Source organism: Gavia stellata, chromosome 6 (assembly GCF_030936135.1).
Source record: "Gavia stellata isolate bGavSte3 chromosome 6, bGavSte3.hap2, whole genome shotgun sequence".
Taxonomy (NCBI): domain Eukaryota; kingdom Metazoa; phylum Chordata; class Aves; order Gaviiformes; family Gaviidae; genus Gavia; species Gavia stellata.
In genome coordinates this window covers 433,497-457,058 of record NC_082599.1, presented here as the reverse complement: position 1 = coordinate 457,058, position 23,562 = coordinate 433,497, and the positions used below count along the sequence as shown (strand labels likewise).

The 23,562-nt window shown below is 73.3% G+C and overlaps 2 protein-coding genes across 4 annotated transcripts; one reads left to right on the top strand and one right to left on the bottom strand.

Moving 5' to 3' along the window:
- Nucleotides 1-686: 686 nt before the first annotated feature.
- Nucleotides 687-3,085, bottom strand: CDK5 (cyclin dependent kinase 5). 2 transcript variants are annotated; one of them, XM_059819162.1, is made up of 12 exons: nt 3,048-3,085; nt 2,820-2,908; nt 2,656-2,723; nt 2,456-2,516; nt 2,307-2,363; nt 2,067-2,162; nt 1,734-1,808; nt 1,530-1,626; nt 1,373-1,442; nt 1,159-1,219; nt 1,008-1,088; nt 687-819 (listed from the first exon to the last, which is right to left on the bottom strand). In XM_059819162.1, exons 1-12 carry the CDS (start codon nt 3,082-3,084, stop codon nt 733-735), a joined length of 879 nt encoding a protein of 292 aa, XP_059675145.1. In that variant the 5' UTR covers nt 3,085; the 3' UTR covers nt 687-732. The 2 variants fall into 2 exon arrangements, with proteins under 2 accessions (XP_059675145.1, XP_059675146.1); XM_059819163.1 differs by lacking the exon at nt 2,067-2,162.
- Nucleotides 3,086-12,084: 8,999 nt separating this feature from the next.
- On the top strand, nt 12,085-23,443 carry SLC4A2 (solute carrier family 4 member 2). 2 transcript variants are annotated; one of them, XM_059819153.1, is made up of 23 exons: nt 12,085-12,144; nt 14,947-14,988; nt 15,726-15,852; nt 15,929-16,164; nt 16,340-16,464; nt 16,604-16,830; nt 17,605-17,741; nt 17,943-18,123; nt 18,213-18,348; nt 18,530-18,713; nt 18,840-18,954; nt 19,062-19,246; nt 19,336-19,549; nt 19,644-19,865; nt 20,049-20,197; nt 20,383-20,577; nt 20,656-20,889; nt 21,026-21,115; nt 21,476-21,642; nt 21,959-22,212; nt 22,510-22,679; nt 23,010-23,183; nt 23,333-23,443. In XM_059819153.1, exons 1-23 carry the CDS (start codon nt 12,085-12,087, stop codon nt 23,411-23,413), a joined length of 3,705 nt encoding a protein of 1,234 aa, XP_059675136.1. In that variant the 3' UTR covers nt 23,414-23,443. The 2 variants fall into 2 exon arrangements, with proteins under 2 accessions (XP_059675136.1, XP_059675135.1); XM_059819152.1 differs by lacking the exon at nt 14,947-14,988 and having other exon boundaries at nt 15,681-15,852.
- The last annotated feature ends 119 nt before the right edge of the window (nt 23,444-23,562 follow it).

Here is a 23,562-nt window from a genome sequence, read left to right as displayed (position 1 = left end):
CGCTCGCTGCGGCCCCCCACCCCATTAAAGAGCTGCCCCCAGCCCTGGCTCCTGTGCTGCTGGCAGGGGGGACAGGGACAGGGCCGTGCCGTGGGGCTGGGGGTGGTGGGGGGCCGGTACGCGGCAGCCGGGGGGTCCCCAGTGCCCCAGGAAGGAGGCGGCAGGCGCTGGGGAGCGGGAAGCTCTTTATGGAGGTAACAAACACGCACGTTCACCCACGTACAGCAGCATGGTAGAAAAGAAATGGGGTGCCCTCCCCGCCCTGGGGAGCTGGCACCTGGGACCCCCTCCCCTGCTGGAGAGGGGGCCAGGGGGGAGGAGGAGGAGGGGGGAGAGGAGGAGTGGGGGGTCCCACCCCACTGGGGTCCCCGTGCCTGGTCCCGGAGGGTCCTGCCCCTCCACCAGCACCATGGGCCCGTGGTGGGCTCCGTGCGCTCTCGGCCAGCCCCGGGAGCAGCCCCGGCCCCGCCGGGGGGTGGGGGGGTCGGGGGGGCCCCACCAGCGCCCCACAGCTGGGGCAGAACCGGAGCGGCGTTGGGTTAAAAAAACCTAATAAATACGGGGCTGGGGAGGGGGCTGCGGTTCTGGGGTGCCGGCACCTTGCTCCTCGCCTCGCGTCCCCCCACCGCTGCCCTGGGGGGCTGTCCCCTCCCCATCGCTGCCAGGAGCGTGCCAGGAGCCGGGGTGCTGCCCCCCGGCTCAGCGTGGGGCCGGGCCAGCGCCGGGGGGGCCCTAGGGAGGGCAGAAGTCTGTGAAGTAGGGGTGCTGGAGAGCCTCCTCTGCCGATATCCGCTGCACCGGGTTGCACTTCAGCAGGTTCTGGGGGGGGGGAGAGGCAGGAGGTGAGGCCGAGGGGGGGCGAGCCACGGCCCCCCCCGCCCCACAGCCGCCCCAGACAGGCGTGGGGCTGCGAGGGGAGAGGGCACCCACCCCAAGAGGCCAAAACCCCCGTCTCCCTCCCGGGGAAGCCCTGCGGTGCGGGCAGGAGGGACGGGCAGAGCGCTCACCTGCAGCAGGTCCCGGCCGGTGGCGTTCAGCTTGGGGACCACGTTGACCAGGGAGGTGGTGGCGGGGTACATGGGGTAGGGCTGGGGACAGAGAGGTGAGCCCCGGCCGCCCGGCCCCCCGCCCCGGCCCCCCCGCACGCCCCGGCCTCACCTTGTAGTCCGGCAGCTTGGCCATGGCCGGCCACTGCTCCTCCGTGGGGGTTCCCAGCAGCGTAGGGACGGCAGCGGTCAAGGGCCACCGCTGGAGCCACCCATCACCCAGCCCGCCCCTGCCTCACCGGGGCAGAGCCCCCTCCTGTTCCCCGGCCCGGGAGAGGGGTGCGCCCCCCCCCCACCGCAGCCCCCGCGCGGCACCGGAAGGATATCGGAAAATCCTTTTCAGCTGGTCGTCCACGTCGTTCCCCGGGAACAGGGGCCGCCCCGCGTTGGCCAGCTCTAGGGAAGAGAGGGGATGAGCCCTGCGGCCCCACGGCGCCGGCAGCCGGAGCCCCCTGTGCCGGCAGCCCCCTGTGCCGGCACTACCTGCGAAGATGCAGCCGGCTGACCACATGTCAATGGAGGTGGAGTAAAGCTTGGCACCGAAGAGCACGTCCGGGGGCCGATACCACAGCGTGACGACCTGCGCAGAGGGACAGGGGAGATGCTCAGCCAGCCGGGGGATGGGACGGCCGAGCCCCCCCCGTCCCGGGGAAGGCCTCCAGCGAAAGCGCAGACCTCCCAGCTCACCTCCGCCGAGTAACAGCGCACGGGGATGCCGAAGGCCCGGGCCAGGCCAAAGTCAGCCAGTTTGAGTTCCCCGTTCTGCAGCGAGAGCACCGTGTCAGTGGGACTTCGCAGGGGACGCCCCGTCCTGCTGCCTGCCCCACGCCTCGGGGCGGGCGGCAGCTGCTGCTCCAGACCCTTCGCCCTTTCCCGTTGACCAGAAACACAAGGGAGAGACAGAGCCGCGAGCTGGGGACAGACAGCCCTCCGCTCCCCGGCACAACCCCACTCCCGGCTCAGCCAGGGCGCCTGATGCCGGCACGCAGCCCCGGCCGCCGCCCGCTCGCCGGCCCTCACCCTGTTAATGAGCAGGTTCTGGGGTTTGAGGTCTCGGTGCAGGACGTTGCGGCTGTGGCAGAAGGCGAGGCCCTTCAGCAGCTGGTACATGAACGACTGCGGGAAAGAGCGCGGGCTCAGGCGGGACGCATCAGCCCCTCCGACGCCGCGCTCCGGTTCTTGTGACAGCCCACGATGCCGCAGCCGGGGCGGGAGGAGCAGCGGGTCCCCCGAGGGCTTCCAGAGCCCTCCCAAACGCACCTTGACGATCTCTGGGTCCAAGTCCCCGTTGCAGCTATCGAAGTACTTTTTCAGGTCCTGGGGAGAAGCGAGCGGGGGCCGCGTCAGGGGGCGGCGGGGGCCGGGAGCAGCGACCCCGGCCTCGGCACCGCTCCGGCACCGGCACCCACCTGGTCGCAGAACTCGAAGACCAGGGTCAGCTTCTTGTCGCTGTGCAGGACGTCGTGGAGCCTGCGAGGGGAGGGGGGGAGCCTGAGGCCCCGCACCGCCCGGCCCCGGGGAGGGGGACGGGGCTCCCCGCCGGCCCCGGGGGCACCCGAGGGGGGGCGGCCCCCCGCCACCCCCCGCCTCGCAGCCCCCCCCCCCTTGCCTGACGATGTTCTTGTGCTTCAGCTCCTTGAGCAGACAGATCTCCCGCAGCGCCGAGCTGGGCACGCCCTGCCGAGAGAGGGGCGCGCTCGGGGGGGCTCGGGGGGGCCCGGCACCGGCACCGGCCCCGGCCCCGAGCCCCCGGCCCGGGCCCCCCACCCTCACCTCGTCGTCATCGTCCAGCCGCACCCGCTTCAGCGCCACGATCTCGTGCGTCTCCCGGTTCTTGGCCTTGAACACGGTCCCGTAGGTGCCTGCGGGAGGCCGGGTCACGGCCGGGCCGGGTCACCGCCGCACCGGGCCCCCGGCCCCGGGCCGCGCACCCACCCGGGCCCTCCCGCACCGCCCCGGCCCCGGCCCCGGCCCCGGCCCCGGCCCCGGCCCCGGCCGCACCTTCCCCGATCTTTTCCAGCTTCTCGTATTTCTGCATCGCGCCGCGCTCCGCTCCGGCCCCGCCGCCCCGGCCCCGCCGCCGCCGCCGCCACACCTCCCGGCAGCCCCTGCGATCGCCACGCCCCCTCCGCCACACCTCCCGGCAGCCCCTGCGACCGCCACGCCCCCTCCGCCCACACCTCCCGGCAGGCCCTACCGGCCACGCCCCCTCCGCCACGTCTCCCGGCAGCCCCCGCGACCGCCACGCCCGCGCCACACCTCCCGGCAGCCCCCGCGCCGGCCACGCCCCCGGCATCCGTCACCACCCCTCCCGGCGCCGGCCACGCCCCCAGCCACACCTTCACCCCCCCACCGCCCCCCCGCGCCCTCCGAGGTTCCGGGTTCGATCCCCGGGACCGCCCGCCCCTCCCCGGGGCATCGCGGCACCGGACCCGGCCGCGGCGGGGTTCCATGCGGGGCCCGCGGGGGGACGGTGACCGCGCCCGCCGGTGCCAGTGCCGGTGCGGACCCGCCCGGTGCCGCCCCGCCCCGCCCCGCCCCGGCGCGCTCCCGCTGCCGCTCCGCCCCGCGGGGCCGCGCAGACCCGCCCGGCGCGGCGGGACTCTCCGGTAAGCGGCGGGGCCGGGAGCGGGAGCCGCGCGGGCGCCCCCGGAGGCGGCGGGGCTGGCGGGGTGCGGCAGGGCCGGTCCCGTCCCGTCCCGTCCCGTCCCGTCCCGTCCCGGTCCCGTCCCGGTGTTGCCCGCCCGCCCGGTGCCGCCCGCGCCCCGCCGGTGCCGCTCCCCGCTGCCGCCCCGCCGTGCCCCGCACCCTGCCCCTGCCGCTCCCCCCCCGTGCGGGCACGACCTGAGCCCCACGGGAGCCCCGGGCCCGGCCCCCCCACCCCACCCGGGACGGGACCCCGGGGCGCTGCACCGGCCCAGCGGCTCCTCCCGGGGCACCGAGTCCCGGCCCGGCCGCGGCCCCGCTTCCCCCCGCCGCCTCCTCGGGGACCCCCTGGGGGGGCCCAGCCGCGGGACGGGGGGAGCCCGGGGCGGGGGAGAAGCGGGGGGGGCCGCAGGCCGTGTCCCGGGCGGGGGGGCCGGGGGGCTCCGTGCCGCCCCCCGCGCCCTCCTGGGTGCCCCGGCTCCTCCGGCCGGGGTGGAGGTGCCCCCCCGCCTGCTGGCATCCCCCGGGACCCCCCAGGACCCTCCCGGGCTCCCCTCCTGCCGCCCCGCAGCCAGCTGCCACGGCTCTGCCGGCTGGGACGTCGCACCTCGGCCCCTTCCCGCCAGGACGCTGCGGGAGGCGGGAGCGCTGGGATCACGCTGCCGCCACGCTTCAGCTCTTCTCGTCTTTTTCTCTTCCAGCGGGTGCCCGGCGGCTCCATGCCCTTCCCTCCCGCCCGCTGAGCCCGACAGCGACCCTCGGCAGGTGAGAAACGTGGGGCCGGGGAGCGGACCCGGCGTGTGCCGCCCCGTCGACCAGCCGGCTGCGGCCGTCCCGCGCCCACTGGCTCCCTCCGAGCGGAGGGAGCGTCCTGCGGCTCAGCCCCATCCCGGCGCGTCCCCACGGGCGTCCCTATCCCCCGCCGCCCAGGGGTTCGCGCCCACCCGGCACGGCGCTTGCCGGGAGCCGCCATGTGCCGTGCTGGGTGGTGAGCGGTGCTGCCCACTTGCGAAACTCTGCCAGGGGTTGAGCAACGCCGGGCACGGGTCCAGCCCCGCTGCTCTCCCACTCACGCTCTGGCGTGGGCTCCCACGGCCCCGGAGCGGGGACGGCGCTGCCCTGAGTCGGGTCCTCGGGACGGGGGGGCAGCAGGTCCTGGGGGACACGGCACCTACGGCTGCCCCTGAGCCGCTTGGTGCGGGCAGGGACGGGGCCAGAGCTGGTCCCCAGGGGCAAACGGGGCTGCGCCCCACCTCTCCTGCCAGAGAGACCCCCGCGGTCTCTGATCTCGCGTCAGGAGACAGGATTGCTCTGGGGGGGAATTGTGTCGGCGGCTCGGTGGTGGTCCCCGGGGCTGCGGGGAGGGGTCCGTCCCCCTTCCCTCTGTGTGGCGGCTCTGGTCACGACCCGTGGGGTCCCGCCGGGGGTTCAGCCCCAAGGCCGGTGGGGGCCACCCAGCCCCGCTGTCGTGCCCTTCGGGGTCGCTGCACCGCTTCAAGCGGCTGCCAGAAGCGCGGGATTTGATCGCCCTAACAACCCTCCTGGCGCTGGCGCCTGCGCCTCCCGCGGGCAGCCCTTCCGCCCCGGCCTCCTCCGGAACTGGGGGCCAGGAGCCAGGGCAGGGCTGGCCCCAAGCCCAGGCAGGGGCTGCGGTGGGTGGGCTCTGCCCCACACCCCCTCGCTGCTCCCCAGCCCCCCGGTGCTGCCCCGCGCCACTGCGGGAGGATTCCGGCTGCGCCCCCCTCGCTGCCCTTCTGCCTGTACCTCGCAGGTGCGGGGTCCTGCCCGGCCACGTGCCCTCCCGAGGGACGCTGCCGTCGGTGTCTGTAGGTGAAGGCGCACGGTGGGGCCGGCTCTGGGGGGTCCCCGCACCGGTGAGGGACACCCCGTGACTGCGCAGCCTCTCCCTGCCCAGCTTTGCTCCGCGCCGCTGCAGCCAGAGCGGTGCGAGTGCCGCAGGGTGGGCTCGGGGCTCCCCAGGGTGGGCAGGGACATTGCAGGGGACAGGGGCGGCAGGAGCGTCCCCCATCCCGCCCTGTCCTGTCCCATCCCAGGGATGGCATGGGGGACGCTCCAGCCGCCCCCGTCCCCTGCAACGTCCCACGGATGGGATGGGGGGGTGGCCCAGCCCCGCAGCGGTGACCCCTGCCCGGGGATGCCGGCGGAAGGGAGGGGGCCGTGGGAGCCGCCACCTGGCCGGGTCCCCATGCCGAGCTGCGGGGTGGGGGAGTCTGGCCGTGGTCCCCAGCGCGGCCCCCGTAAGCGCAGCCCTGTCATTAGAGGGGACCGGGTGGCCGCAGGGACCGGGCTGGCTGCCCGAGGACGCTGTGCTGGGGCTTGCGGGGGCGCCGAAGCCGGCGGGGGGGCACAGGCTGCCCCCGGCTCCTCCCCACTCTCTGCCCCATATCTGCCCGCCCCACACCCAGCATGTCGTGGTGCCTGTCCCGTCACGGGACCCCGAGCACTGTGCCCATGTGGGCGAAGCCCCCGGTGCCGGCTCCTGCCTGCGCTCCTGGGGCTGTGGGGTTGTGTCCCCTCCGTGTCCCCCCTGGCCCCCCAAACCAGCTGCTCTGCGGGGCAGGAGCGCGGCCTCTCCATTGGCACTCGCCCATCCCCGGCCACCGGCTCTCGCCGCTGGCTGCCCCCGTGCCCAGCGGGAGCCGCGGCGCAGAGGTGGGGCTGCCCGAGGAGCCGTTCCGGGACTTGGCACCGCCGCTCTGTTTGGATAAAGTGGCCTGGTGCAGGCTTGCTGAAACAAAGACTCCCGCTGCTGCCGCCGCTGCTGATTTTTTTTCTTCCGCGCCGGTATAAAAGCTCCCGGTGGCGGCCAGCGCTCGGCAGCTCGCGGTGCGACGGGGCAGAGTGCGGCTGCCCGCTGCCCGCTGCCCCCAGCCCCGCTCCGGCCCTGCGGCGGAGGGCAGGGGCTCGGCCCGTGGGAGAGGGAGCCGGAGGAGCCGTGCTGGCCGAGGGCCCCGCCGTGCCGACGGCCTCGCTTCGTCTCCCGCTGGGGCAGGTGCCTGTCCCGGGGGACGCCCACCGGCTGGACAGGCGCCCAGCAGCCTCCGCGGGAAGCCGCAGCCTTGCCGGGTCGGTGGGCGATGGGGTGAGTGGGGCAGAACCGCCTGCCCGTGCCGGGGCTGGCGGGGGACAAGAGCGGCATGGCCGGGCTCACGCCTCTCCAGCCTCCGGGCAGCCGCGGGTGGGTGGGTGTACGGCCCCTGGCCCTGCCACGACTGACGGTGCGGAGGGCTGCACCCAGCCCTCCCCATGGCCAGGACCCCACGGCAGCCACCGGGGACCAAGGGGTCAGTGCCGGTGCACGTCCCAGGGTGGCACGCGGAGCCCGGCACCGCGGCAGCGGGTCCGTGGGGGTGGCAGCTGTGCCTCCCCTTCCCAGGGCTGGGCCGGGGACAGCGGTGGGGACCGCCGGCTGGGGCGGCAGGAGCCTCTCGTGGGGGGTCCGGTGCTGCACGGGGGGTCCTGGCCTCTCCCGGTCTGGCAAGGGGGCTGTGGCGGTGGGGTGGTGGGGGGCCGGCAGCTGCGGTGGGAGGGAGCATGCTGCCGGGCCCCATCCTGCGGGGTCCGTGGGGCAGCCCCTGCCCATGGCCCCCCCTGCCTGCCATCCCCCCCAGGGCCAGTCCCCTGGCACGGCAGTGGCACCAGCATGGGCGTGGGCGCGGAGTCTCAGTGCCGTGATTCATCTCCCGGATCCGGCGGTTTCGAGGTCGCGGGGCGGGGGGTGCGCGGGGTGGGTGGGGGAAGGATATTTTTGGTGGCAGCTTCTAAAGTTGCAGTGTCTAGAAAACCTCTGCCGGGGCGGGAGCTGTGCCGCGGGCAGCGTTGTCCCAGCCCTGCTCCGTCCCGCGGTGTCCGCTGCGGCGATGGAGGGGGTGCTGGCCCCCAGGTGGGCATCCTGGAGGCGCTCGGGGCGGCGGGATCTCCCGGGGGTCTCCCGGTGCAGCCAGGTGAGCTGGGCAGGAGGGAGCGGGGGGCCAGGAGCAGCTGCGCCCTGTGCCACGCAGACCCCGCGGAGCCAGCTGGGGACCGGCGCTGGGCTCCCCGGCTGTGCGGGGGGTGGCTGCACCGCCTGCCCACGAGCCCCCCGCTTTCGGCAGCCACCGGCCCTTGGGCGCGGGGCATGGGTGCTGCCTGGGAAGCGAGGGGCTGCTGGGGGCTCTGGGTGGTCTCCTGCCCTCAGGGCACGCCGCCGGCCCCCCCCGGCACTGCTCTCCGTTTCGGGGTGCAGGGAGCTGGGGCTCGTGCCCTGCCCGTGCAGGTGGGAAGCCAGCGCATGGCCAGTGTGGGTGCCGGCGGTGCACGCTGGAGCTGCCCGGTGGTGCAGCAGAGCCTGGGCATCGTCGGGGTCCAGGTGCAGCTCTGCCTTGGGGTGCTGCCCGTGGGGGAGAGGGTGCTGGTGCAGCCCCAGGGGCAGTGCCGGCTGCGGCTCCGAGCCTGGTCAGCATCTGCAGGCTGCGCTCCCGACGGCAGCGGGTGACGGGGGAGCCCATCCTGCCAGGCTGCGGGCAGCGAGTGTCAACCTGTGGTGGCTGAGCGCCGTGGCCCCTGCTCGGGTGCTCTGGAACCCTGCGCCGCAGCGAGGACGGGCTCCGGTGAGCGCCCGCAGCAGGGCAGGGTGGCCCGTGCTGGTGTCCCCCGTCCCAGCTGAGGAGCCTGGGGAGGTCCTGTGCCTGTCGGGGAGCCAGGAGCCAGTGCAGCATCGCTGCTGGCAGCAGGCAGAGATGGCAAGGGTAGAATGGGGTGACAGGCCTGGGGGGCACAGAGCCCCCCTGGGGCAGCCGTCCCTGTCCCCGGGCTGGGACGTGGGGTCTGCGTGGCCGGGGCCACGGGGCCGGGACCCCTCGCTCTCCCCTTCCACGGGGCCGGGGCGCAGCCTCGCCGTGCCGGGCAGGCTGGGGAGCACGGGGCATGTCCGCTCGGCGTGATGGGCGCAGCCCGACCCGCACCAGGCTCACCCTGCCGTGATTTCGCCTGGAAATGGGACACGAGCAGTTCCCGGGGGGCGGCTGCCAGCGGGAGGATGGCGCGGGTCACCGTGTGTTGTGTGTCACTGGGGTGTCAGCCAGGCGGTGCATGAGTGGAGGCCGGCAAATGTGGCTCCGCCGGCTCTCGACCAGATGCGGCATGGTGGTCGCCGTCAGCCTCGCCTCTGGCCGCGGGCACAAACGCGCACGGCACGTGTGTGTGTCTGCGTGTGTTTGTGTGCTGATCCCGCGTCGGGGACCTTCTCCCGGTGCTGCTGTTGCCAACTCATCCCCAGCCCGGGTGACGTGGTGCGAGGAGGTGTGGTGCTGCCGGCGGCAGGGGGGTTCCCGTGGCACCGGCACAGGGGAGTGGGCAGCTGGGCTCTGGCTACCCCAGGGCTCCCCCCCGGCTCCCCCCGCTCCCTGTGCCGTCCCCGTTGCAGGGTTTTGGCTCCGTGCTGCGGACGGGGACGCCCCGGCCGCGGAAGGGCTGGCGGCAGCGTTGCCTCACTTCCCGCCTTGCTCAACCTGCCGCCGGCCTGGCCTCCCCTCCCGGCCCGCGCGATGCCGGTGGTGGGGCTGGGCGCAGGAGGGGGCCGGGGGCGCACGGGCCCCGTGGGGCAGCCCCCACAGCGGTGTGGGGCGTGGGGCCGGGCCCTCTAATCGCCTCAGCGGATCAGGCGGGCAGGCCGAGGCCGGTCCCAGGAATGCAGCTCCGGCACCGGCGGGAGCCGCCGAGCCGGCTCGCGCACAGGCGCTGATCGGAGCCAGCTGGTAATTAGCGGCGCGGCATTGGCAGCCCGTGGCCATATCTGCGGACCTGCCCCGCTTATCGGAGCGGCCTGTTCCCTCGCACAAGGGGCCATTGTGCTGCGCCGCCGGCCCGGGGAGGCCGCATGCAGGGCGCGGCATGGCACGGCGGGGCTGGCGCTGCTGCGGGCGCTGCTGCCGCCCCAGCCCCTCTGCCAGCCCGGCCCCGCACGGCGCAGCCGGAGCGCACAGCCCCAACGGCTGGGCCCGGAGCAGGGCGAGGTGGTGGCACCGCAGCCCTGCAGGTGCCTGGAGCCGTGTGGTGCCGGCGGCACAGTGCTGAGTGCCGACACCAGCAAAGCTGCAGTGGGGCAGCCCCACAACCGCTGGGCATCCCGTCTCATCGGACCTGTCACCCTGCCGTCGCCCCATCCCGGGGTGCAGGAGCGCCCTGGGGAGCGGGGCCGGCAGCAGGGTAGGTGGGCACCCACCCAGCGCGGTGCCTGGGGCAGCCGCGGGAGCTCCCTGTGCGGGCTGGCTTGTGGGCTCTTCTCTGCAGGGCTGGCACGAGCCGCTGAGCCGTTCCCGGCCGGCTGCCCAGCCGTGCCTGCCGGGTGACTCAGCCACCACCATGGAAAGCAGAAGTCACCCCCTTCCCGGTCACCGTCACCCTTTCCAGCGGGGTCAGGCCACGGGCTCCCAGGCGCCGCGTGTCCCCTGCACAGCCTGCCCTGGCACCGTCCTCCCCGGTCCCCAGGGTGACACCGCCACAGCCCGGGGGCAAGGGGCTGGCAGGGCAGGGTGCTGGGAGCTCCCAGTTTCGGGCGAGGGGCAGGCGGCTGGCTGCCCCCAGGCAGTGCTGGGGCTGGCACCTGGCTTCCCGGCACCCAGAGCCGGTGAGATCGCGGCTCGGGGCCGCTTCCCAGCTCGGCGTTCCCCGAGAACAATCCCAAGTGTGTTCCCAGGCTTCTAATCCCTGCGAGCTGCCAAGGGGATTAAACCCAAAAAGCTGCTTAGGGCCAGGGAGTGGCGAGCGCCTTCCCGTGCCAGAGCCCCAGCACTGCCGGCCATGGTGGCCCAGTGCCGCATCCCCGCGATGGGTGGGATGAGGGCACCATCCTGCGGGGAGCTCGGCCCAGGTGTGACGCTGGTGGGGTCCCCGCGGTGCAGCCAGGGTGGCACAAAGGTGCTGGCTGTGCCCGGCTGGTCGCTCGCTGATGATGAGCCTCCCCGTGGGCTCTGCCCCCCGCTCCGGTGCCCTGGAGCCCCCCGCTCCTGGCAGCTGCTCTCTCTGGCACTGGAGAGCCCCTGCACCCCGCTTGCTGGTCCCAGTCCGGGTGCCCCGTGCAGGGATGGGACCCCTCGGCACCGCCCTCGAGTCTCCCTGCAAGGCGGTTCGGGGGTCCTGGCTCGATTTGGGGAGGGGGAATGGAGGCGCTGGCTTGTTCCCCACCAGTTCCAGCTCCGCTGGGTCTCAGCAGGTGCACTGGTGAGATGGGAGCTGTGCCGGATCGGCTCCCTGCTACCGATGCCACGGTGGGGGGGCTGCAGCCAGCCCCTCTCAGGCATGGCTCTATGGGGTGCACAGGTTGGGGGATGCCAATCCCGAGTAGGGGGGGGAAGTTTTGGCCGCTGGCTGCGGCTTGGCGGGCGCCCCAGGAGAGCGGCGTGGTGGATGGGCTAATCTGCGCTCGCTCGGCTGGAATGTGGATGTGCTGGCTCTGGCCCCGGATGGGGAGCGGGGATTAGGGAGCAGCCAGAGCCGGGTAGTGCTGAACCTAGGAGAAGGTATGATCCGGTGCTGCCGCCAGGCTCGAGGAGCCGTGGCCTTGGCAGGTGCCGAAGCCGGGTCTCCTCAAGCCTGACGGCAGCCACCATGCTTGCACCCCAGGGTGCCCATGGGGGACGGCGTGGCAGGAGGGGTGCCGGTGATGGTGACGAGGATGGTGATGGTGAGCCACCCATGTGAGACGCAGTCATCCGTCACCACCCTCCTCGGTCCCTGCCGTCACGTGGGGCCACCTCCCGCGGCAATAAACCCGGCACACCAGTGCCAGAGGGGTCAGCCTGGTGCCCGGGAGCTGCCGAGGGGCAAGTGTGGGGCGAAGATGGCCGGTGGGCAGGTGTGGGGGGCCGGCATGGGGGTGCTGGGGGGCTTGCAGGGCTGGGGGGGTGGTTTGGTCACCAGTTGTCCATCTGAGGGGGCAGTCACTGCTGCTGCCCCCCCGGGGGTCTGGCACCCTGCCTGCACCCCGCGGGGCTGGGCGCGTGCCCGGGGTCCTGCCGGGGGGGCTGGGTCCCCTCCCGCTGCCCCGGCTCCGCTCCCCTCCTGGCGTTTGTCTTGGCCCCCGCTCTCCCGCTCCCGCCGGCAGCCAAGACAAACCAGCCCGGAGCCGGCCTGGGGCCAGCCCTGCCCGCGCCTCACCCCGGCCCCCCGAAACGCCGAGGAGGGGCAGACCCCGACCCCTGCCCGCGGCTCTGCTCCGGGGGCGGCAGTGGCACCCGGTGCCTGGGAAAGGCAGGGCGCAGCCGGGGGGGCACCGGCCGTGCCCTGAGCACCCCTCTCTGCCCCCAGGTTATGCTGCCCCGACCGCGTCCCCTGAGCCCCCGCGAGAAGGAGAAGGGCTAAGCCGGCCGTCCCGGGGCGCCGCGCCAGCGTCATGACCCACTCCCAGGTGTCCTCCGAGATCCACCACATCGTCTCCTCCGCCTTCCAGAGCGTAAGTGCCGCGGCGGGCATGGCCCCATGGCTGCTGGGGGGCACGGTGGGGCTGCACCCGCTGCCGCTGCCCGGCCGGGCAAGGGGTGCCACGGCACGGCCCTCCCGCCACGCTGCACCACGGGGTAGTGCCGCATTGCCTGGCCGCCGGGCAGGGCTGTGGCGTGCCGGCAGAGCAGTGTGGCACCTGCCCTGTTGCACGGCCATGGGGCAGGGCTGTGCCCCACAGCAGCCAGCCTAGGGCAGGCTGAGCCGTGCCGCAGCAGTGGCTGCCCTTGAGGCAGGTGCTGCCGGGACACGTTGGGCCGGGGCCGCCGGCTCTGCCGGTGCCGCTCGCCTGCCCCAGCTGTGCGGGGTGCCAGCAGTGCCAGCGCCACACAGCCGTTGTGTGGGTTCGCCCGGGATCAGAGTTAATGATTAACCCTTTGTGTCGCGCTGCGCGACTGCCCGGTGCAGTTGGGCAAGTCCCCATCTCCGCGCACGTGACCGGGGATGGGACCTGTGGCCCCTTCCCCGTGGCTCCGACACCCATGGATTTCCTCGTGGGCTACCGGGTAAGCTGTGGCCTCACCGGGGCTGCCGCACTGGCAGGTCACTAATCCCGCTGGCTCCCGGCCAGGGGCACCCATCCCCACCTGTGCCAGGGCTGTAGCTGGGCCCGGCGGAGCCGCGGGCGTCCCACGGGCAAGGGAGCGTGCCGAGCACGCAGGGACGTGGGCATTGCCTCGGGATGGGGCGCTGGCTTGGGAGCAGCTCAGCCCCGCTGGCCGCTGGCGGGGCCTCCCGGGCCACGGTGCACGTGGGGACATGGGCGCTCGATCACGCCAGGCTGGGGACGAGGCAGGTTTGGTGAGGGGGCCCTGGGCATCACCGCGGGCAGGGTCAGCGTGAGGGCGCCGGGGGCCAGAGGAGCCGGGCCATGGGCAAGGCAGGGACGTACGGCGTGGTCGCGGCACAGGCAGCAAGTCCAAGGTTATTTTGGGGCTGGGAGGATGATGGAGTCGGGGCACGGGGGTGCGGAGGGGTCAGGGCAGGGAGGTTTGGGGGCTGGTGGGGGGCTGCCTCGCCGGGTGCCGCGGGAGGACAGAGACCGGTGGGTTCACGGGGTGCAGCGCTGCGGGCGCTGGGCCGTGGCCAGAGGGTCTGGAAGGGCCGTGGGGTGTCAGAAGGGGGGTCAGGGGCCGGCGGAGGGGACGTGGCAGCACCGGGGGGATGTGGGCAGAGGACGTGGCTTGACGCTGCCGTTGTCACGTGGTGGCCTCGATGCCGCGGGTGGTGGGTACCATGGGACGGCGAGGGTCTGCTCGCTCCCTGTCACCCCCATCCCGGGCAGGGCGCGGGGGCTTTGGGGTCACCGCACAGTGGGGACCGTCACCGGGGGACCACGGCTCTGCCTGAGGACACAACGCCTGGGCTGGGCTGTTGCCAGGCTGGGGGGGGGCTGGGGGGGGTTTGGGACTGTGGCACAGTCCTGCCCAGGCACGTGCCGTGGGGCACCGACTCAGGGTGCCGGGCTGTCCCCAGGGAGGCTGGCACCCCCCACGGCCGCTGCCCAGGGGTGTCCCAGCAGGCAGGGCCTGGCACCCGCCGCCCCGGCAGGGGACGGTGCCGGGGGGGTGCCCACCCCGGCCCCCTACCACATCTGGGCAGCACCGTCCCCCCCGTCCCTCCCCGTCCCCCTCCTCCCGGTGCCCCCCCCGGGGACTGGGACCTGTCTCATCCCGGGGGGGTCATTGGGGGGGGCAGGACAGGGCAGGGCCCGTCCCCCCCCCCGAGCTGAGTGCTGCGGGCAGGTCCGGGGGGGCCGTGGCGGGGTGGGGGGGGGGTCGGCAGCGCAGCGCCAGCAGTGCCGGGGGGGCAAAGCTCCCGCCTTACCGGGTGGGGGGAGCACGTTACCGGGGGGAAGCCGTGCATTACCGGGGAGGGGGGGGGGCAGCACAGCCCGGGGGTGACGGTGCAGCCCGACCCGGCCCGTGCAGCACCGGGCGGGGGGGTGGGGGGCAGTGCGCACCCGAGGGGGGGTCGTCGTGCGGCCGCGAGCGGAGTCGGTGCGTTCCCGGGGGCCCGTGCACCGGCGGGGGGCGGCTGTGCCTCCGGGGGGGCCGGTGCGTTCCGGGGGGGGTGTCGGTGCATTCCGGGGGGGTGTCGGTGCATTCCGGGGGGTGTCGGTGCATTCCCGGGGGGGGTCGGTGCATTCCGGGGGGGGGGTCGGTGCATTCCGGGGGGGGTCCGTGCATTCCGGGGGGGGTCGGTGCATTCCCGGGGGGGGGGTCGGTGCATTCCGGGGGGGGTCCGTGCATTCCGGGGGGGGTCGGTGCATTCCCGGGGGGGGGGGTCGGTGCATTCCGGGGGGGGTCGGTGCATTCCGCGGGGGGGGGGGCGGAGCTCGGCCGGGGGGGGCCGCGCGTTACCGGCGGGTCGGTGCATCCCCGGGGGGGGGGCCGGAGCTCGGCCGGGGGGGGCCGGCGCAGCCCGATGCTGCGGGCGCAGCCGGTGCCCTCTGCGCGCCGCTGTCACCTTGAGGCGGGCGCGGGGCGGCTCCGTCAATATTTGGCGAGGCGGGGGAAGCAGCCGCCGCCCCCCCCCGCCGCCCCATCCCCGGCCGGGCCGCGCCGTCCCCGATAAAGCGCTGCGGGAGCTGCGGCGGGAGCGCGGCTCCGCCATGACTCAGGTAGGACCGCCCGGGCGGGGACGCGCCCCCCCCCCCGCACCCCCCAGACCCGCACCCCCCCCCCCCGCACCCCTTTGCACCCACTGCCTCCCCCTGACCCCCCCAGCCCTGCACCCCTGTACCCCCCGGCAGCCCCGCACCCCCTGCACCCCCAGCCCAGCGGTCCCCCCCCTTGCACCCCAGCACCCACAGCTGGGGCACCCAGCGGCACCCAGCAGCGCCGGGACGGGGGCACAGCACCCGTGGCGGGGCACGGCACCAGGGCACGGCAATGGGGGTGCCGGGTCCGGGCTGAGCGGGGAGCAGGGCGCTGGGGTACACAGGGGGTACCGCAGCGGGGCACGGTGCCGGGGGTACACGGGGGGGGGCACAGCACCAGGGCATGGCGCTGGGGGTGCTGGGTCAGGGCTTACTGGGGAGCATGGCACCGGGGTGCTGGGGTACACATGGGGGGAGTGCGGCTCCAGGAATGCCGGGTTGGGGCTGCACGGGGGAGCAGGGCACTGGGGATACCGGGGGTACACGGGGACAGCACGGCACCGGCGCACGGCGCTGGGGATGCCGGGTCGGGCTGCACGGGGGAGCAGGGCTCCGGGGTGCTGGGGTACGTGCAGGGGAAGCGTGGCACTGGAGCGCGGCGCTGAGGCTGGGGGGCACGGGGTGCGCTGGGTGAAAATGGCGCAGCGGGCGCAGCCGGGGTGCACAGCCCATGGGGTGCCAGCGGGCATGTCCCTTGGGTGCAGGGTCTTTGGGGACCCCGGAGAGCTGCCGTCCGGGGTGCCCACCGTGCGGGGCTGCGTGACCGGGGCACGCTGGGGGCCGGCAGCAGTGCCCAGTGCCCGCTCAGCCTCACTGCCGGCCCGCAGCCCGAGCAGGAGGCGCTGGGCGCCGGCTCGCCCACGTTCGGGGAGGAGGAGGAGGAGGAGAAGGACCTGAACAAGGCGCTGGGTGTGGAGCGCTTCGAGGAGATCCTGTGCGACGCGCACCCCCGGAACGCGGAGGAGGCCGGGCGCAGCTACGGCGAGGAAGACTTCGAGTGTGAGTGGGGCCCGGGGGGCAGCGGGCAGGCGGGCAGGCAGCAGGCAGGGCGCCAACCCTGCCCTGTCCCCCGCAGACCACCGCCAGTCGTCCCACCACATCCACCACCCGCTCTCCACGCACCTGCCCCCCGACACCCGCCGCAAGAAGGGGGTGCCAAAAAAGGGCAAGAAGAAGCACTGCCGCGCCTCCGTCCCTGGCGAGACCCCCACCATTGAGGAGGCTGAAGAGGATGAGGATGAGGCGTGCGACACGGAGACGGAGCGGTCGGCGGAGGAGCTCTTGCAGCCCGGCCCGCCCGAGGCGGTGCAGGTGAGGGCAGGGCTGGGTGCGGAGGGCAGTGCTTTGCCCCCCAGTCCGGGGGCTCTCGGGGCGGGCGGCTGGGCACGGCTGGGGCACCGAACCTGGAGAGGAGCCGGAGCCGGTGGCGGCTGTGGCTGGGGGACATGGCTCCACGGCAGCCAGTTCCTCCCATGCCCCGTCTCAGTTCTTCCTGCAGGAGGACGAGGTGACCGACCGCCGGGCGGAGGAGCCGGCAGCCCCCACGGCACTGCCCGGCTCCCCCCCAGAGCCCCGTGGGTCCACGTCCCCCAGGGAAGCCCAGGCAGGCAGGTGAGCGGCGGCCGGGGCTGACCTGGGGTTTGGGCAGGGCTGGGGCTCTCGGGGGGCCGGCAGCCCCCTCCGGCTGCCCCACGGCAGGGCGGGGGGACAGAGCAGGGGCTCAGCTCTGAGGTGGGCGCCTGCCTCGCAGCCCCGATGTGGAGGAGGGAGGTTCAGTGGAGGGAGCGGCCGCTGCCGAGGCCGGCTCCCCCGGTCGCCCCGTTCCCAAGTTGCAGCCCGGGCACCGCAGCTACAACCTGCACGAGCGGCGGCGGATCGGCAGCATGACGGGCGCGGAGCAGGCCCGGTACCAGAAGATGCCGACAGACGAGTCGGAGGCCCAGACGCTGGCCTCGGCCGACCTGGACTACATGAAGAGTGAGTGTCGGCACAGCAGGAGCCAAGCTGTGCGCCGGAGAGTGCGGGGCTGGGACCGGTGGGTCTGGCAGTGCCAGGTCGCCCTGTGGCTGCAGCAGAGCCGGGCTGGGCACAGGCTCTGGCCCCACTCCAGGCGCTGAGTACGGCCACAGGGGACCCCTTCCCGGGGCGCCGGGGACGGGCCAGGTTCACGTCCGTGCGGAGTGTGGCCAGGAGCCGGTGCCCAGGGCGGCTGGAGCCGGCCGCGATGGTGGTGCCTCCCCTGGGTGCTCGCCAGCCTCTGGCGATTTGCAGCTTGGGGACTCCCAGGGTGGCAGGTGACGCTTCTGCCTCAGAGCTCCCTGCGGAGCGCTGGCTGCAGCAGATCCCACGTGCCGACGGGCACGTGCAGCCCTTGGTGTGGGGGGCTTGGGTGACCCTGGTGCAAGGGGCCACCTCAGCTCCTGCTCGTCACCGCTGGCACCGGAGAAGCAGCGGCTGGGCAACCGCCTCCATGCCGCAGCACTCTCCAGTGCGCAGATCCCGTCCCCGTCTCCCATGCCGAGTGCCACCCTGCTGCGCTGACGGACCCCGGGGCTGTGATGGTCCTTGCCCGGACACGGCTCAGGTCCCTCTGCTCCGAGCTGCCCTGGGCAGGCTGCCAGCCCACGGCTCCCCCGGGATGCCCAGTGCCGGGGCTCGGTGGCCCCCCTGGACCAGGGCTCGGGGCACAGGGCTGTGAGCTCTGCAGGTCGCCCACCCACCGCCATCGCTGTCCTCCCCCGTCTCCGGCAGGTCACCGCTTTGAGGACGTGCCAGGGGTGCGCCGGCACCTCGTCCGGAAGAGCGCCAAGGCGCAGGTGGTCCACGTCAGCAAGGACCACAAGGAGCCCAGCACGCGGCACCGCAAGCAGGACCGGCAGCCCCATGAGGTGGGGGTCCCGGCAGCCGGGAGGGTGGGCAGGGCTGGGGGCCGTGGCAGAGCGGAGGAGCCGGAGCGTGGTGCAGGACCCGGGGAGCGGCTGGGTGGGCGCGTCTCACCCAGGGCACCGTGGAGGGGAGCTGCCTGCGCACGGCCCTGGTGCCGTGGGAGGGTCCCCGCCATCCCGGCACTGACCCGGCCGTGCCGGCAGGTGTTCGTGGAGCTGAACGAGCTGGTGGTGGACAAGAACCAGGAGCTGCAGTGGAAGGAGACGGCGCGCTGGATCAAGTTTGAGGAGGACGTGGAGGAGGAGACAGACCGCTGGGGCAAGCCGCACGTGGCCTCCCTGTCCTTCCGCAGCCTCCTGGAGCTGCGCAAGACCCTGTCCCATGGTAGGGAGGCAGGGATGGCTCCACAGGACCTGGGGAGGGGAGTGGGGGGGTCCCAGCCCCGCTCACCGCAGCCCCTCCGCCTCGCCCAGGGGCTGTGCTCCTCGACCTGGACCAGAAGACGCTGCCGGGGGTAGCTCACCAGGTGGTGGAGCAGATGGTCATCACCGACCAGATCCGGGCCGAGGACCGCGCCAACGTGCTGCGGGCGCTGCTGCTCAAGCACAGGTGAGCGCGGGGGGCAGCAACCCGCAGCCCCCCCCTCCGCCGGGCTCTGCTTCCCGCAGCCGTGGGGACAGCGCTGTCCCCAGGGCCACCGGTGTGCAGCGTGCCGGCAGGGATGGCTGTGCCAGGCTGCCAGCCACTCTCCCACCGGGCTGCCACCGACAGCCCTGGCTTTGTCCTGCAGCCACCCGAGCGACGAGAAGGACTTCTCCTTCCCTCGAAACATCTCGGCCGGCAGCCTGGGCTCCCTGCTCGTGCACCACCACAGCACCAACCACGTGGCCGAGGGCAGCGAGCCGGCCGTCACCGAGCCTCTCATCGCTGGCCACGCCGTGGAGCATGACACACGGATCGACGTGGAGCGGGAGGTGAGCCTGGCTCCCGAGGCTGCGCCGCACCGTCCCCAGCCCTCTGCCCGTGCCTTCCTCCCAGCCTGCTCCTCATCCTCGGGAGGGGCCCTGACCCCAGCCCTGCTGCCCGCTCTGTCTCCGCAGAGGGAGGTCCTCACCCCCACGCCCCCGGCCGGCATCACTCGCTCCAAGTCCAAGCACGAGCTGAAGCTGCTGGAGAAGATCCCGGACAATGCCGAGGCCACGGTGGTGCTTGTGGGTATGGAGGGGTGGCGGGGGCTGGGCAGGGTAGGGGGGTTGGGGATCGTGTGCTGGGCTCCCGTGGTGACCCCCTGCGCCCCACGGGGACCCCCTGTGCCCCCCCAGGCTGCGTGGAGTTCCTGGACCAGCCCACCATGGCCTTCGTGCGGCTGCAGGAGGCGGTGGAGCTGGACTCGGTGCTGGAGGTGCCCGTCCCCGTGCGGTTCCTCTTCGTGCTGCTGGGCCCCAGCAGCACCCACATGGACTACCACGAGATCGGGCGCTCCATCTCCACCCTCATGTCCGACAAGGTGGGTGCTGGGTCCCTGCCGGGGCCGTGCCCCCGGGGCTGGGCTCGGGGGGCCCCACGGGTGCTCTGACCCCGCCGTTGCCCCGCCAGCAATTCCACGAGGCCGCGTACCTGGCCGACGACCGCCACGACCTCCTCAACGCCATCAACGAGTTCCTGGACTGCAGCGTGGTGCTGCCGCCCTCCGAGGTGCAGGGCGAGGAGCTGCTGCGCAGCGTCGCCCACTTCCAGCGTGAGATGCTGAAGAAGAGGGAGGAGCAGGAGCGGCGGCTGCTGCTGGAGCCCAAGTCCCCCGAGGAGAAAGGTGCCGGCCGGGCGGGACTGGGGCAGGGTCTGGGTGGGGGCACCCGGCTGGCGGGGTCTCACCGTCCGTCCATCTGTCTGTCCGCGGGGTGCAGCGCTGCTGAAGCTGAAGGTGGTGGAGGGTGAGGGCGAGGAGGAGGATGACCCCCTGCGGCGCACGGGCCGGCCCTTTGGGGGGCTGATCCGGGACGTGCGGCGGCGGTACCCCAAGTACCTGAGCGACTTCAGGGATGCGCTGAACCCCCAGTGCATTGCGGCCGTCATTTTCATCTACTTTGCCGCGCTGTCACCGGCCATCACCTTCGGAGGGCTGCTGGGTGAGTGCTGGGGGGCACGGCACTGCACGGGGGCACCGCAGGTGTGGGTGCTGTGTGCTGCCCCGTGCGTTCGCTGCAGGAGGGAGCGGGTAGGAGCTGCCAGGGCCCGGGGCCATCAGCTGTGGCGCTGGGGACGAAGGCCCCCCGTCCTGCCGGGCGTGCCTGAGCCTGTCCTGCCCGCAGGGGAGAAGACGCAGGACCTGATCGGGGTGTCTGAGCTGATCATCTCCACGTCGCTGCAGGGCGTGCTCTTCTGCTTGCTGGGTGCCCAGCCCCTGCTCGTCATCGGCTTCTCGGGGCCCCTGCTTGTCTTTGAGGAGGCTTTCTTCACGGTGAGAGCACGGGCAGGGGCGGGAGGTGGGGTGTTCCCAGCGTGGGGCAGGCATCCGGCCCCACTGCGACTGCCCGGGCCCTCCCTGCCCCACTGCCCAGGGCTCTGCTCCCGCCCTGCGGCCATCCCTCCTGCTGACACCTGCTTGTCTCTCTGCCTGTCCGTCTGTCCGCGCGGCACCGGCAGTTCTGCACGTCCAACGAGCTGGAGTACCTGGTGGGGCGCGTCTGGATCGGCTTCTGGCTCATCCTCATCGTGCTGGTCATGGTGGCCTTTGAGGGCAGCTTCCTGGTGCGCTTCGTCTCCCGTTTCACCCAGGAGATCTTCGCCTTCCTCATCTCCCTCATCTTCATCTACGAGACCTTCTCCAAACTGGCCAAGGTGAGCTGGTGGGGCCGGGGCTGGGGCGTCGGTGGGACGGGGACAGGCAGGACCTGCCTGAGCATTGCGCTGCTGCAGATCTTCCAGGAGCACCCCCTGCATGGCTGCCTGCCGGCGAACGGCACGGGCGCGGAGGCAGAGGCGTGGAGGAACACCAGCGCAGCCCCGGCCGACGGCATGGCCGGCCGCGCCGCAGCCAAGGTGACGGGGCAGCCCAACACGGCGCTGCTCTCGCTGGTGCTCATGGCCGGCACCTTCTTCATCGCCTTCTTCCTGCGCAAGTTCAAGAACAGCCGGTTCTTCCCCGGACGGGTGCGTGGGGCAGGCGGGACGGCGGCGTGGGCGCTGCGTGGGGCCCTGGGGTGAGCCCAGCTTTGGGGGGGCAGGGCTGAGCCGGGGTGGGGCGGGCAGTGGGGCTGGGGCCGAGCTGACGCTGCTCTGCCCTCAGATCCGGCGGCTCATCGGGGACTTCGGGGTGCCCATTGCCATCCTGGTGATGGTGCTGGTGGACTACAGCATCCAGGACACCTACACGCAGGTCAGCACCCAACCATCCCCCTTGGGCAGGACCCCCCCCACCTCGCACCCTGCCGTGGGGCCCTGGTGCCGCCCGGCCCCGGTCCCGCTCGCCTGCTGCCGTCCCCGCTGCAGGTCAGCGGCTCCCAGCATGTGCAGCACCCTCTGTCCCCGCCACGGCGCTCGGGGCCGCCTCCGGCTCCCGGCATCTCGCCTTTCCTCTCCCCGCTTTGCCGGGAGCCCTTTGAGTTTGGCTGCGGCGGGTCCTGGTGCCTCCCACGGCTCACCCCACGCCCCGCGGCACCCCTCGCTCTGGGGGAGCTGCGCGCCGGCGGGCAGAGCCAGTGCCCCCACCCCAGCATTTCTCGCCCCCTCCCCGCAGAAGCTGAGCGTGCCCAGCGGGTTCTCGGTGACGGCCCCGGACAAGCGGGGCTGGGTGATCAACCCCCTGGGCGAGAAGAGCGACTTCCCCGTCTGGATGATGGTGGCCAGCGGCCTCCCCGCCGTCCTCGTCTTCATCCTCATCTTCATGGAGACGCAGATCACCACGTGAGCGCAGCGGGGCAGGGCTGGGGGCCCAGCGGGGCTGCGCGGGGCACGAGTGGGGCAGGGTGTGCCGTACCGAGCTGTACCAAGCTGTGCCGTGCCGTGTCAAGCCGTGCTGTACCATGCCGTGCAATGCCGAGCTGTGCCGCGCTGAGCTGTGCTGAGCCATGCCAAGCTGTGCTATGCCATGCTGAGCTGTGCCGTGCCGAACTGTGCCGTGCCGAACTGTGCCGTGCCGTGCTGAGCTGTGCCAAGCTTTGCAGTGCCATGCCGTGCCAAGCCCTGTCGAGCCATGCCGACCGTCTGCCCTTGTGCCCAGGCTGATCATCAGCAAGAAGGAGCGGATGCTGCAGAAGGGCTCTGGCTTCCACCTTGATCTCCTGCTCATCGTGGCCATGGGCGGCTTCTTCGCACTCTTCGGGCTGCCGTGGCTCGCTGCGGCCACAGTGCGCTCCGTCACGCACGCCAACGCCCTCACCGTCATGAGCAAGGCTGTGGCACCTGGGGACAAGCCCAAGATCCAGGAGGTGAAGGAGCAGCGGGTCACCGGGCTGCTGGTGGCTGTGCTCGTCGGTAGGTCCAGCCCTGCGGGCTGTGGGTCCACCGCCAGCTCCTGCATGGCCGTGGGGGGCCGGGGAGCCATGGGGAGCCGCGGCGGTGCAGGGAGCAGCATGGGGGCTGAGCCCACAAGAGCTGGGGTGCCCTGAGCCCTGGGCAAGCCGGTGCGGCCACCCTGTCCCACGTGGACACCAGTGACACAGGACCCTTCCCAAGCGTGGGGGGCGACTGGGCAGGGAGGATTGGGGCCAGGAGGCTGTTGTGAGCCCTGGCCCCTCCCTGGGCACCGCGGCTGACCCCGCTCTGGCCCAGGCCTGTCCATCGTCATCGGGGACCTGCTGCGGCAGATCCCACTGGCTGTGCTCTTCGGGATCTTCCTCTACATGGGCGTCACCTCCCTCAACGGCATCCAGTTCTACGAGCGCCTGCAGCTGCTGCTGATGCCCCCCAAGCACCACCCCGATGTCACCTACGTCAAAAAGGTCAGAGGAGGGCCCTGGGGGGTCCGGGGGGGGTGGGACCCTCGTCTGGGGCAGCCGCCAGCCCGGGGCACCCTTGGGCTTGGGGCACCGGGGCGTCTGCAGGACAGACTCTGGCAAAGCCTTTTTTAGGGGGGCGAGGGAATGGACAAAGCGGGGGGACAGGACAGGGCCGTTCCTCTGGGGCGGCCAGACCCTGGCAGGGCTGTGGAGAGCCGTGCCCTGGATGTGGGGGGGCTACTGCTGGGGGCAGGCTGTGCCTGGGGTGGGAGGCGGACGCGGGGGTCCGGCACGCGCGTGCTCCCCCCAGAACTGATGCCCGTCCCCACGCAGGTGCGCACGCTGCGCATGCACCTCTTCACCGGGCTGCAGCTGGCATGTCTGGCCGTGCTCTGGGCCGTCATGTCCACGGTGGCCTCCCTGGCCTTCCCCTTCATCCTCATCCTCACGGTGCCACTCCGCATGTGTCTGCTCAGCCGTATCTTCACTGACCGTGAGATGAAGTATGTAAGTACCTGCTCCCTGTCCCGCGGTCGACTGCGTCCCTCGTCCCTGTGGGTGCTCGGGGCTGTGGGCCGTGACGGCTGGCCCCACGCGGGTGGGCGGTGGGGAAAGGGGAGCCTCTCGCTGCCCGCTCAGCCGCCATCTCCCCGCAGCTGGATGCGGACGAGGCCGAGCCTATCTTTGACGAGCGGGAAGGTGTGGACGAGTACAACGAAATGCCGATGCCAGTGTGACCGCGTGCCAGCCAGTGAGCCGTCCGCGGCTGCGGGGCCGGGCACATCCAGGCCCCCCGCGCTGCCGCCCTGCGAGGGGATTAGGGCAGCAGCTACGCCGCTGTCCCCAGCCGGGGACGGGCACCCCGTGCTCCCCGTGCCTTCGGGGG

Bases quoted from the DNA above. Each gene is read 5' to 3' on its own strand.
- CDK5 (XM_059819162.1), bottom strand. From the start codon at position 3,084: ATGCAGAAATACGAGAAGCTGGAAAAGATCGGGGAAG. The intron at 2,724-2,819 runs GTGAGGGTGGGG...CTCTCTCGGCAG, and splicing joins GGCTGGACGATGACGACGAG to GGCGTGCCCAGCTCGGCGCT. The intron at 1,089-1,158 runs GTGAGGCCGGGG...CTCTGTCCCCAG, and splicing joins CCAAGCTGCCGGACTACAAG to CCCTACCCCATGTACCCCGC.
- SLC4A2 (XM_059819152.1), top strand. From the start codon at position 12,085: ATGACCCACTCCCAGGTGTCCTCCGAGATCCACCACATCGTCTCCTCC. The intron at 16,165-16,339 runs GTGAGGGCAGGG...GCCCCGTCTCAG, and splicing joins GCCCGCCCGAGGCGGTGCAG to TTCTTCCTGCAGGAGGACGA. The intron at 17,742-17,942 runs GTGGGGGTCCCG...CCGTGCCGGCAG, and splicing joins AGGACCGGCAGCCCCATGAG to GTGTTCGTGGAGCTGAACGA.